Source organism: Mauremys reevesii, linkage group 1 (genome assembly GCF_016161935.1).
Source record: "Mauremys reevesii isolate NIE-2019 linkage group 1, ASM1616193v1, whole genome shotgun sequence".
NCBI lineage: Eukaryota > Metazoa > Chordata > Testudines > Geoemydidae > Mauremys > Mauremys reevesii.
In genome coordinates, this window is record NC_052623.1 from 229,495,158 (window position 1) to 229,508,339 (window position 13,182).

Consider the following 13,182-nt stretch of genomic DNA (forward strand, 5'->3'; position numbering starts at 1 on the left):
GAAACACAATTGTAAACCACACTTAGATACAAATAAGCAAAGTAGAAATTTTTGAAAGAATATATATATATATTGAGATTTAATAACAGTTTACGTTTGGCAGTAGGGCAAGGTTGGGTAGTGCAGTTTATTATCCTGTTCTCAAGACACATGCAGATCTTGCAGGGCTCGTTGGAAGGAATCCATGTTTCTGTGTGCTGCATAAAAATAACAGGTTGTAAGAGAGAAAGGAAACCTTCTGATCATTGGTATGCAAAACTGCTGGAGGGAAAATGAACTAATCTGGAAAACCAGAAGACTACATATGGGACTGTTTTGCTTCTTCTGATAACTACGAGAATCCAGAGAACTACACAATTTAGAAATTAGGTTATACTGAGCTTTAGCAAGGGATGCAAAGAATGCATCAATACGGTGAGAAATGACCATTATTTTATGCATGCATAATGTTCAGACTTCATGAGTACAACTGCAAACTACTGTAAATAATACAGCACAATGGTGGTATTATACACACTAAGACTGGATGTACTGGAGTAATAAGAGAAACAACGATATGTTGGAAGTATATAGAAGTAGCAGCCTTTTCAGATTATTAGTATTTAAGCATATCAGAAATAAAGAAACAAAAGCCTATTTTAAGCTGAGAATGTTTCAGAATAACACATTAGAATTCCCACTGCATTGGACTCTGGACAGAGGCTAAATTCATACGAAATCAGATACTGTAATTCCTTTGCAATATTCCTTAAAGGTAATCAATGCATAGAGAAATTGATAGTAATGTGCATGATTGTCCCTCAGTGCTGGCTATCATTGGCAAGAGGGAAAAGTTGGAAAGTGGACATGTTGGTCCTTGAGTTCACAGACAGGTAAAAATAACTGTTTACATTTAACATTCAAGCGAGGAGGCAGGTAGTGGAGAGATGCTTTATGGATAATTTAAGTATGTTTGCATAATCAAATCATGCTTTGAATGAGAGCCTAGGGTGTAGTACCATGGAGGAGAAAATATTGTCCAGAAAAAAATGTTCAGGGACTTTCTTGATAAAAGTGTGGTGTGATCCTTACTAATGCAAGAAGAAGGGTGATGTCTAGGCTGACCACCAGGGTTGCCCGGGGGGGGGGGCAAGTGGGGCAATTTGCCCCAGGCCCCGGCCCCGCAGGGGCCCCCACGAGAGTTTTTCGGGGGCCCTGGAATGGGGTCCTTCACTCGCTCTGGGGGCCCCGGAAAACTCTTGCGGGGCCTGGGCCCCCGGAGCTTCTTTGTTCCCGGTCTTCGCCGGTGGGGGGTCCTTCCACTCTGGGGCGGAAGGACCCCCCGCCGCTGAATTACCGCTGAAGCGGGACCCGCCGCCGGAGTGCAGCTGGGTCTTCAGCGGTAATTTGGCAGCGGGGGGCCCTTCCGCTCTGGGGACCCGCTGCCAAAGTGTCCCGAAGACCGGTGGCGGGGGGCCCCCCGCCGCCAAATTACCGCCGAAGACCCGGCTGCACTTCGGTGGTGGGTTCCGCTTCGGTGGTAATTCGGCGGTGGGGAGCCCCCGCCACAGGTCTTCGGGGCACTTCGGCGGCAGGTCCCGGAGCGGAAGGAGCCCCCGCTGCCGAATTACCGCCGAAGCGGGGGCGCCCCGCCGCCGAAGAACCCAGGCCCCCAGAATCCTCTGGGCGGCCCTGCTGACCACCACCTAGCCCCGGATATGCTGTATGTACTATAAGCATTATATGAGTCAAAAAGGTCTTTTAGACTGAATTAAAAGAGGAGGTTAATAGTGGGACTACAACAAGAGCAGCAGCACATTGAAGCAAACTGCTAGAAAGAGCTAGCAGCCTATAAAACAAAGGAAGTGAGGCTAGTGAGTGGTCAGTCTGTGGGGAATCTGTCTCAGTAGAGGAAAGTTTGCATAGTTAAGTTGCCAATAAACAGCATTATCCCAGGGATTTGGAAGCACTGCATTTGTATTATCCGACCATTTAATATAACATTATTAGAGTTCTCTGCAGGTGGACTAAAGAGGATGTCGTGTTATTTCTTGTATCTTTTGAACACCAGCAAACAGTGACACACTGAAGCACTTGAACATTTCAAGACACAATAAGATGATCACAAATCTGCTCTCACAAATACTTTCATCCTCAGAGCTATGGAAAGGCTTTTCCTCAACATATCAGTAAGAGCCTCTCTGTAAACCAAGAGCTGGGTTAAAGCAAGCTGAGTTGTTAGACACACCTCACATATGGACTTCCTGTAGCTCTGCTCTGCTCTATGGCCACGCCCCTTTGCCATGGTCCCACCCTTCCTTGGAAAAATTGTGACAGAGGCCACTCATATAAGAGCTGTTTGCTGATCTGGTAGGGAAACCTTCCACCACTCCTCCTTGGACAGACAGAAGGCTCCCTTGTTCCTGTATTACTACACTCTACCTTCAGGTGGGCTGGGGTTTCTCCCAGAGGGAGGTCTCAGCCTCCAATAAACTGATCAGATGACCCTCTCTGTGTGGTGTCGCTGGAGGACACCGCAGCAGCAGAGCCATGCTGGGGTGTCAGTAACAAGGGCCCTTCATACACAGAGCCCACTGCTGGGATTGTGTTGATGGAGCTGCCCAAAGCAGAAGATTTCAGAGTTAACACCCCATGAGATGCATGTGACTTTTTGTACCTTTTAAGGCTACTCTTTCAGGTTCTCTGCAGACACAGGCGGATATCACTGCATCTGTTACACTCAAGTTTTTCTAGAAACATTTATTGTAAATGAAAACAGATTCTGACAACAATATGTGACTGAGGAGCCACGACCCTACGCATGGGCTTATAGTGCTTGTGCCTTAATCTGCACCTGTCCTATACTTCCCTTACAGAAATACTGTGGTGACAGCACTAGAGTCCTTGAGATCAGTGGGAGCTGTGCACAGTCTAGAGTTTAAACAAAAAGGTTTAGGATAGCAATGGTACACAGTGCAAGAGAATCCATTTATAAGGCAGCTTTCTCTCTTCAGAGACAGAATCAAAATGTATTCTGCTCCATCGTTATTAGGTCACCTGTGTTAAGCAACTGGTGTTTACCAGTCTGTTAAATGGTCAGGTAAATCCAGCTTCACTATTTAAAATACAGATTGATCAAAAACAAATTATGGCCAAATTTTCAGAGGTACTGTGCACCCGTGACTCTTAACGCAGTTAATAGGAGCTGCAGATGCCTCTGAGAAATCTGGCCATTGATTTTGAGCTTGCCTTTTGCCCTTTTGTCTAAATAATTTCAAAACTTCATGTGGCTATTATGGACATTAAATTAATTCTTTAATATAAATTCTGTATATGTGACTATCAAATCTACAAGAATTGTCATTGCTGGAATGAATGGATTACCTATTCTTACAGTAATACTTACACGATACCAGCAGGTGGCACTAATGCATAAACCATATTAATAAACAGGCGACGCTTGTTACAAGCAGGGTTTTTGTACCACATTAAGCAGCCTGAGGGTCATATATAACTGTTAATATATGCTAACATCAGTAGAATTTCTGATGTGGACTGGCAACCAGTATGAATATTACATTGACAATGTAGTTTGTGTAGTGCCTATTTTAATAAATCAAGTTTCAGAGTAGCAGCTGTGTTAGTCTGTATCTGTAAAAGGAACAGAAGTACTTGTGGCACCTTAGAGACTAACACATTTATTTGAGCATAAGCTTTCGTGCACTACAGCCCACTTCATCGGATGCATAGAATGGAACATAGAAGAAGAGTATATATGGCATCTTCTCTGTATGTATATATATACTCTTCTTCTATGTTCCATTCTATGAATCCAATGAAGTGGGTTCTAGCCCATGAAAGCTTATGCTCAAATAAATGTGTTAGTCTCTAAGGTGCCACAAGTACTCCTGTTTTTTTGTTGTTTTTTTTTAATAAATCAAGTGTATCTTTCATCATTACTGAATCATTCATAACACCTGAGAGTTTGCTCTACAGTTTTACATTTTGTCATTATGAAAATTAATGTAAACAGTTCTTAATTTTAACAGAGCAATTGCTCTTCCAGAAATTTTATGCACAGATCATCTGGTCTTCCTTTTGTTTTAATCAACTGTAAATGTCTATACCATGCATTATTGCTGAAATATTAGTCTAATTTTTTTACCAGTGGATATCCATTAACACAAATTTACTGTTATGACTGAAAAACAGGAAATCCATCTAACACACACACACACACACACACACACCAACCTGTAAAAGAGTGTGTCTGTTACACTAAGCATGGTCCATAAAATAAGAACCAAGCCAGACCTCAAAATGAATTCAAACCAGAAGCAGACATGAACTGCAAGAAGAAAAGCCTGTCCTCGTTACATTCCCATGACAGAGTTGCAGATCTAAGAAGTCTGATTGACTTTTAGAGAAGATTCAGATATGGCATCTAAAAGTTTATATGCTTATCAAAACTGAACATGGACTCAGAACCTTCCTGAGTCTTGCCCATATCTATAGAGCTATATGCTCCACTCCCAGAATCTGCATGAAAAGGAGCAAAACTTCTCCCTTCCTCGGTGCTGCACAGTGGAACCGGGCATGCACACAGATACATGCACAGGAAACAACAACTTTATGGGTCTCTGTGTAAGCCAGGGGGAAGGATAGAGCTTGGGAGCAGCTGCTATATATGTGGCATGGCCATAGGACAATCCACCTCAGAGCACATGGCATATTGCTGCGCATGTTAACAGCGAAGCATTCACTTCTCTTTCATGGACTCTGCTCCTCTCCCAGGGTGGAGCAGTGCTCAGACCCCAGGTGGAAAATGGTACCAAAACGGCTCACAATGCAGCTAGTGGTGGGCAAGGACCTGAAGAGAGCATACAGGGACAGGCACTACATGTGTCAGACAAAGAACTGCTGGTAGGGGCCATCTGTTATCATGGGTCTCCAGTTTGTGTGGTTTTTAGACTATACAAGGAATACCTCCCTTTCTATGCTTGCCAGAGGTCCCGTCCTGCACTTACCTGAAGAGAATAGATTTTCAGTGGGACAGAACCCATGGATTTATTAAAGGAAACATTCCTTTTCTGTCCATTTTTGAGTGGAAGGGGACATTACAGCCTGCAATTGGACCAGGCTACTCTTGTCACTCTTGTGCTAACTGCTGAAAAAGTTCCAGGGTTGGTCCACACTACCAACTTACGTTGGTGGAATTATGTTGCTCAGGGGCATGGATTTTGAGCAATGTGGTTAATAACCTCTGGTGTAGCCAGTGCTATGTTGATGGGAGGGCTTTTCCCATTGACATAGTTTCTGCCTTTTGGAGAGGTGGAGTGCCGATGCCAACAGGAGAAGCTCTTCCATCAGCGTATTTCCAGCACTTATGACTGTAAGTGTAGACTAGCCCTTGGAAACCTTCCCAGTGCCTTGCCATGGAAGTAAGATATACTCACAGCATAAGGAACCCCGGGAGTCTACTTTTATGTTTAAACTTGTGTTTACTAGTAAAAGCCTGCTGGAGAGAAATAGATCTCTTAGTAAATACCCATTTATGCCATTCCCCGCTCCCCTCATCTTCCCCCCTGCTTCTTCCACACAAATTTGTCATGCATTTCCTGGCCTCAACAGCCCCAGCTGTGAATTTAATGTTGAGCCTAGTCAATTTCACACTGTGGGAGCTGCATGGGGTAGACAGCCGGCCAGCCATGAGGAAGCAGACTGAAAAAATGTCTGAAGGGAAAAATAGACAGACTTATCAGATGTAGATTCATTTGGCAAAACACACACCCTGACAACTCTGCAGATAAGCAGTAACTAGACAGCTACCTGATGGTGTGTTCCATCTTCAGCGATGCACTCTGTGCAGACTTCTTCATCAACACAATCACTATTTAAAGTCACCTGTCCGGGTGGACAGAAGCAGCCTTCTATGGGATAGTCCTTGCAGACACTGATGCTGGTGCTGTTCTCACAGTGCTTTGTGCAGCTTGTTCGACAGTGATCATATATCAAAGAGTTGGGGCATTTCATAGCTGTAAGAAGACAGGCGAGAACACTTCAGAAGAGATGCGAAACTCAAAGCAATGATTTCACTTATAGTTTTCTCCAACACTTTTTCAACTTGATTGCCTTTGAGGATATATTGATTATAGCCTCCATTGTGGTCAACATTTTTCAAAATAGATTTGTAAAGCAAACAGAAAACGTGGATGTCTTTGACACAGGGTTTGATAAAGGGTTTAGAAAAGGTTAAAATAACTGGGTATGTTTAGTCTCAAGAAACAAAGACTGTGGGGATCTGATAACAGTCTTCAAATATGTTAAGGGCTGTTATAAAGAAGACAGGATCAACTGTTCTCCACATCCACCAAGAGCAGGCCAAGAAGTAATTGACTCAATCTGCAGCATAGGAGATTTAGGTTAGATATTATGAAAAACTTTCTAACTATAAGGATAGTTAAATGTTGTAATAGGTTAGTAGGTGGTGGAATTGCCATCATTGGAGGTTTTTAAAAACAGGTTGGACAAACTCCTGTCAGGGATGGTCTAGATTTACTTGATCCTGCCTCAGCACAAGAGGATGGACTAGACCAGTGCTTCTCAAAGTTGGGCTGCCGCTTGTTCAAGGAAAGCCCTGTCAGTCCCCGGGCTGGTTTGTTTACCTGCCGCGTCCACAGATTTGGCCGATCGCAGCTTCCACTGGCTGCGGTTCGCCGCTCCAGGCCAACGGGGCTGAGGGAAGAGGAGCGGGCCGAGGGATGTGCTGGCCGCCCTTCCTGCAGCCCCCATTGGCCTGGAGTGGTGAACCATGGCCAGTGGGAGCTGCGATTGGCCAAATCTGCGGATGCGGCAGGTAAACAAACCAGCTCGGACCGCAAGGGGCTTTCCCTGAACAAGCCGCAGACTGGCTTTGAGAAGCACTGGACTAGACAACCTCCTGAGGTCCCATCCAGCCCTACATTTCTATGATTATAATGGCTCCGTCTGGCCTTATAATATATGTAAAACAATTGTTGGCCTAACTTCTGTCCTGATTTATAACCCATGCAGAACCACTGGGCCAGATGCTCAACTGGTGTAAAATGGAATAACTCAATTGACTTCAGTGGAGAGAAGCTTATTTACACCAGCTGAGCATCTGGCCCATTTATTTCCAGGGGTGTAAGGCAAGGTAGAATTTGGGACCACCATTACATTTATTAAGGTAGCAGTATTTACACGGTGCAATCAGGAGATCTCCAAGAGAGAGACAGGCATTGTAGGAAGTAGCTTTGGTGATTTGGTATGAGGCAATATTCCCTAGAAACTAAAGAAAGGCCAATGATAGCGTCTTTTGGAATTTCAGAATCAAACCCTAAACTGGCGTCCTTTGGATCCCAGTCCTATTCATGGAGAGGGTTTCAGAACTACATTCCCTCCTCTCTGAACCAATGACCAAAACTTACATTGAGAGGTTCATGCTGTTGAAGATGCCAACTTTCAAATGAGACATAAAATTAAGGTTCTGGCCCCTTGTCAATATTGAAGATCCTATGGCACTTTTCATAAGAGAGTAGGGTGTTGTTAATGTCAATGGACGCTTTTCCACTGACTTCAGCGAGCTTTGGATCAGCCCTACAAAGACTTCTCTGTACAAATCTATATGCATCTATCTTAGGGTTTTATGCTGCTGCTCATTGTATCTGATCACCTTCCATGTTCATTCAATAGCAGTAGTGAAGTCCCTTGCAAACTTCATATACCATAGCACCTCCCTTTCCTCTCGTCTCCTCTTTGGCTGGCATTTGAGAAGCCAGCTGGGTTCAGGCAGCTCCTCTCTATTCATTCAGCAAACCAAATCCTTGACTCACAGATGTGCTTCCAAGAAGCTCCCACAAACACTTTCCCCCTTAAGATATGATAAATTCAGTGTTTGGGTATATGTGATGCAGACAGGAGGGGCAAGGGTTTAAGGAAACTATGGTTTCCCCTCTCTCCATTTTAAAAAAAATGTTTTTGATCGTAACCAAAGAAGGAGACAGCACCACTTGACAAAAGAAGTGAACAAGCTTATATGAAATGCATTTGCTGGAAGTGTCTACAGAAAATAGATTAATAGATTCTAAAGCCAGAAGGGATGACTGTAATTCATCTAGTCTGACCTTCTGCATAACACTGGCCATAGAACTTCCTCAAAGTAATTGCTTTTGAACTACAGTATATCTTTAAAAAAAAATCCAATCTTGATTTAAAAGTTGCCAGTGATGGAGAATTCACCACAACCCTTGGTTCCAATGCTTAATTACTCTCACTGGTAAATATTTATGCCTCATTTCACGTCTGAGTTAGTCTAGTTTCAACTTCCAGCCCTTGGATCTTGTTATACCTTTGTCTGCTAGACTGAACAGTCCAATATCAATTTTTTTTGAGTTGGTAACATAAAGGGAAGGGGGAATACTCCATCAAAAGCAGAAAAATCACTTCCAACGTCCTTTTACCTCAGTGGTGGAATTATAACCAGGAGATTCTAGGAGCCCATGACTATCATCTCTAGCCCATTACAGTCTCAGTTCTCTCTGCTCCCCCAAGATTTTCAGATAATGCAGGCTCTGCTGTGGAACCTTTTGCTGGCGGTACTGTACCTACGAGTGTGGCACTAGAAACAAATGACTACTCACACACATACACCCTCTCAATCCAGCACTCCTCAACAGCTGGGTGTTTCACTATCTACACCCCTCTAATGCTGAATAATTGTATGTCCTAAAGAGAGAAATAATCATTTTAAACTCTCTAAATAAAATGAACAGCAGAGGTCAAAAACAAGTAGTTAGGAGACCAGTTCTTCTGCCAGATTAGCCTTCACCATTCCATGTGAAATCTAATTTGAGTTCCAGTTTCTCTGATGCCGTCATAATTATTCCATGCAATCTATTCATTGATATTGTAGACCCAGATTGCACAGGCAGTGTTAAAAAGGCAGCTTCCTTCTTCCAAGGAGGGAAAAGAACAGTCAGTATCATTTCCTGTAAATCTACGTAATATGTAACAAATTTTGAAGAGTCTTACCAGCAGATTTAAGCAGTGACAAATGCTGCAGCTGGTCAGTCTTGCTTTGAATTACTCTAGCAATTATTAATAACTATTGTTACTGGGGAATAGTGTGTGTGAGAGAGAGATGAGCTCCTGGGACTATGTTTCTGACCCCAGCAAAATAAGACATTTTAAATTCCCAAGTAAAAAGTTAAAGATGATATTCTATATTAGGTTCTGCTTTTTCCACAGAGATCCTCTGGAACAGAGACAGAATCATAGGACTGGAAGGGACCTCGAGAGGTCATCTTGTCCAGTCAATGCGCTCAAAACAGGACTAAGTATTATCTAGACCAACCCTGACAGGTGTTTGTCTAACGTGCTCTTAAAAACCTCCAATGACAAGGATTCCACAACCTCCCTAGGCAATTTATTCCAGGACTTAACTACCCTGACAGTTAAGAAGTTTTTTCTAATGTCCAACCTAAACCTCCCTTACTGAAATTTAAACCCATTGCTTCTTCATCTTCCATTGTAATCAGTAGGGTTCTCATGACCTCACCCTTAATTACCAATCAGGGCCCTTAGTTATTATTCAGTGAAAGCCAGTTCAATGATGGAGCAGAGATGATGGGATCATCTCTATGAATTCGTGAATCTGGGTGTTTTGTGGTTCTATGGTAAGTCCACATTCTCTTTTATAAACAAAAATATTACGCCTTGTTTTGCTTATTTTCTGATGGGCCTCTCCAATAGCATGAGCTCATCAATATTTCAATGACCAGTAAATATCACATTGCAGAGGGGCTGCAAATCCTTGCAGCTGTAGCGCAGTGATAAGTGTGAGTCTGATACGCTTAGTTACAACCAAGTAGATTTTATTTTGGCTAGACTGGGACCACTGCTTAGTAGTGCACAAAATAGGGAAAAGGGAGCAAATAGCCTATCTCCTTCCCCCTCAACCCCTTTGCACAGTAGCCAGGTGCAATCTTTGTCCTTGCACTTCTGGTTGAGATGTCTGTCAATGAGACTGACACTAGAAAACCCTTAGGGGATGGAGAGCAGTGAAGGTGGTGCTCTGACCAGCCCTTTCCATGCCAGCTACTTGAAGTGGGACAGCGCAGATAAGTAGAGCACCCCACCCCACCCTGTGTTCTCCCAGCTTTTATGCACAACTCAGGCACCGTATCTCCAGCAGCCCCATATCCTACTCACGCAGTGACTAAGCTCCAAAGTAACCCTGAATCATGAACTAGAAAGAAGGCTTGTGCTGTCTAGGGCAGAAGTATCTGGCAAACAAGAATAAAAATAGGTGTCATATTAAACTTCCTCCAGCATCAATGAAATTGCTTTAATTCCTCCCTTAAACTGGTCTTGGCTTGCTGTAAACCTGAAGGGTAAAAGAGAGCTGTTAAGGAAGGGTTTAACATTAGTCATGTCAAAATGTTACCTAGAGCAAGTCTGATTCTTAAAAAATCTTCCAGGAATTTGGAAAGAAAACATGGCTTTCCCCCTTGAATGAAACTCAGTGAACAGGGCTGAAATGACAGCAGGATCTAAGGGAAAACATCTGCCCTGGCAGACCGAATAGAGATGCAAGGATCTCAGATGATTTCTGTAGTAAAATAATCCCATACATCTAAATTTGGAAATACTTCTCGTTCCATATGGAAACCAGTGGACTACAGCCAGACAAAGGCAGACTGGGAACTCCTGCCCCTCCTCCAAAGACCTTCCCTGTGAGCATGGCCATAAGAAGGGAGAAGTCGGACTATCTTCCTTCCCTCTTTCTCTTTGTGTATTTGTGGGACCCTGGTCACTACTGTATCAGAATGCCACACAATCAGTAATAGAGTAAGTCCGCACAACATCCCTGTGATGATAAAGGAGTATTATCCTGATTTTAGAGATGGGGAATTGAGACACCGGATAGATTACCTGACTTCCCAAGATCTCACAGGAGACCGGTGAGCCAGGAACTGAAACCTGGTCTCTTGAATCATAGGCCTTGTCTTCAGTTCATGTTTATACCTCATGCTCAGCCCTGGTTTTTCTCTTGCACACAGTATGCATTCAGACATCTCTGTCAGTGCCACACAGAGGCAGTCATCACACTCTGAGTTGTAGGGCACTCTGAGTTGCTTTTAACGTGTGTTGCTACCACAAGGTTAATGCAGTGAAAACGTATAGACACAGGCACTCACAACAAATTAGATACAGTTCTCCAGTCCCTTCCCATAAAGCCCATTGGGCACCCATTCCTGTGTACTGTCTTGTCATCTACCTGTGCTCTGACCTCTGACTGAGAGTGATCTACCTGCATATTCCTCTGCTCAATATCCATGGTCCCACCCTACTTGCAGTGTCTCCAGCTTCACTCATCTCCAGTGTTTGCAACAGTAGAATAATGGCCCTCAAAGGAGCCCATGTGTCGGCATGCAGCCACCTGGCCACATACATCTTGGTGCAGCTTTGGGCCAAAGTGAGGAAAGCCCATCTGACACTACGAAGAAGAATATGGAACTGTACAATAGTATATCTCAACAGCTAGAGGAAGAACATGGGATCAAACAACCAGACAGCAGTGCAGAGATGAGATAAAGGGGTTCAAGGTAAGGTTCCAGGAGGCCAAGAATAAGACAACCTGCCCACTTTACAATGAACTTAATGGTGCCCTGAGCAGTCCAGAATCCTATCCACTAGATCATCCTTCTTTCTCAAGTCAAAAGGAGTATAGGACCAGCTGAGGAGTGGCCAGCCTTTAAAGGTGAGGGGCTCAGGCCACATATTTGTACCTTCCCAAGAAGACAACCAAATATTAGACACAGGTGGGGCAGAGAAAGAGCAAACCCTTGGGAATGGTCCCTCTAAGTAAAGACTGAGTCACCTTTTATAGGTCACTTTTATAGGGAAGTGGCTGCCTGTGCTGTATCTGTTCCATGTATATTAAATGATCCAGGGCTATTAATGCAGCACTTGTCACCAGCACTTATTATTAAAAAAGGGTGTCCCCCCAATGTTACAGTAATATTGCCAAACAGAACTGTGAATCACTATTGTGTGCCCTGCAGTTCCCAAGTGCTTGCAGCTTCTCCTGCTTGCAGCTGCTGAATTAAATTGCAACAGAAAATTACAATTAGCACTGATGTCATAAAATAAATAGGTTCACTCTCCAGGATCATCGTTTTGTTCTGTGCCTGTACAGTGTCTAGCACAATTGGGTGTTGGTCTGTGAGTAGGGCTCTGAGGCACCACAGTAATACAAATAATAAATAATAATAATTAACAACATCTACCATAGTGATGCAGCCAAATTAAAGCAAGGAAGGAAACAAAGGCAGAAGATGCAGGAGAAGGAACAACAACAAGAAATCCCCAACTTCCTCAGGGGAATGCAGGAAAATAATCAGAAACAGATGTGGATCTTTATGTTGCAGTGATCATTCTTTCTGTTACATGCTGAGATACTGCAGTAATGAGCAGGGTATAAATAGAGATTGATAGATAATAGATAAATCGATTGTGTTACTATCATATACATGATATACCCTGCAAGGATTCCAAGTGAAGACACTTGATACCAAGTGAGGGCATTTATAATCTGTCCTTTTTTGTTCTTGAAAGCAGGGATGATAAAAAAAAAGGAGGATTTCAATCCTGCAGGAAACTCCAATATTTTGATATTTGTTTTCATCCTAAATTGGAATGAAATGTAGAAATATCAAAACATTCAATGGAACAAAAAATTAAGAAAAATTTTGATTCAGAAATGTGGAAAAGTTTTCAGCTGAAATGAAATATTTGGATTCAGGTCTAGTTGACAGTAGCCTCTGCATTCTCCGGAGCCACCACAATGCCTCATGGGAGTTGTAGTTCTAGGCTTCTCATATCCCCATTCACCCCCATGGGGAAGTCTCTCAGGATACACTGTGGTCTCTTTCTGTGGGAGTCAAATGGCACACCACAGTGGCTCAGCCACAGAGAGTGATCATGGAGAGTAGGGTCAATAAAAGAAAATAGGTACATGCGGAATCCAGAATTTCAACTCCCAGAGGCTTTGCAGTGATTCAGAAGGACAGATTAATGCCAACCCAAAGCAAAATATTTCATTTCAATTTTTCTGACAGAAAATTCTGCCAAAACCACTTTTCCTCTGGAAAATTTCAATTCTGATAAAACCCCATTTTT

The 13,182-nt window shown here is 43.2% G+C and overlaps 1 protein-coding gene across 2 annotated transcripts in view; it reads right to left on the reverse strand.

Annotated features, from left to right (window-relative positions):
• VWF (von Willebrand factor) overlaps positions 1-13,182 on the reverse strand; it is a 232,140-nt gene that overhangs the window by 48,600 nt on the left and 170,358 nt on the right. For both annotated transcript variants that reach the window (XM_039539548.1, XM_039539538.1), the window contains 2 exons: positions 5,809-6,014; positions 95-197 (listed from right to left, as the gene is read on the reverse strand). In XM_039539548.1, coding sequence (XP_039395482.1) covers positions 95-197; positions 5,809-6,014 — 309 coding nt within the window. The remainder of the gene's footprint in view (positions 1-94; positions 198-5,808; positions 6,015-13,182) is intronic.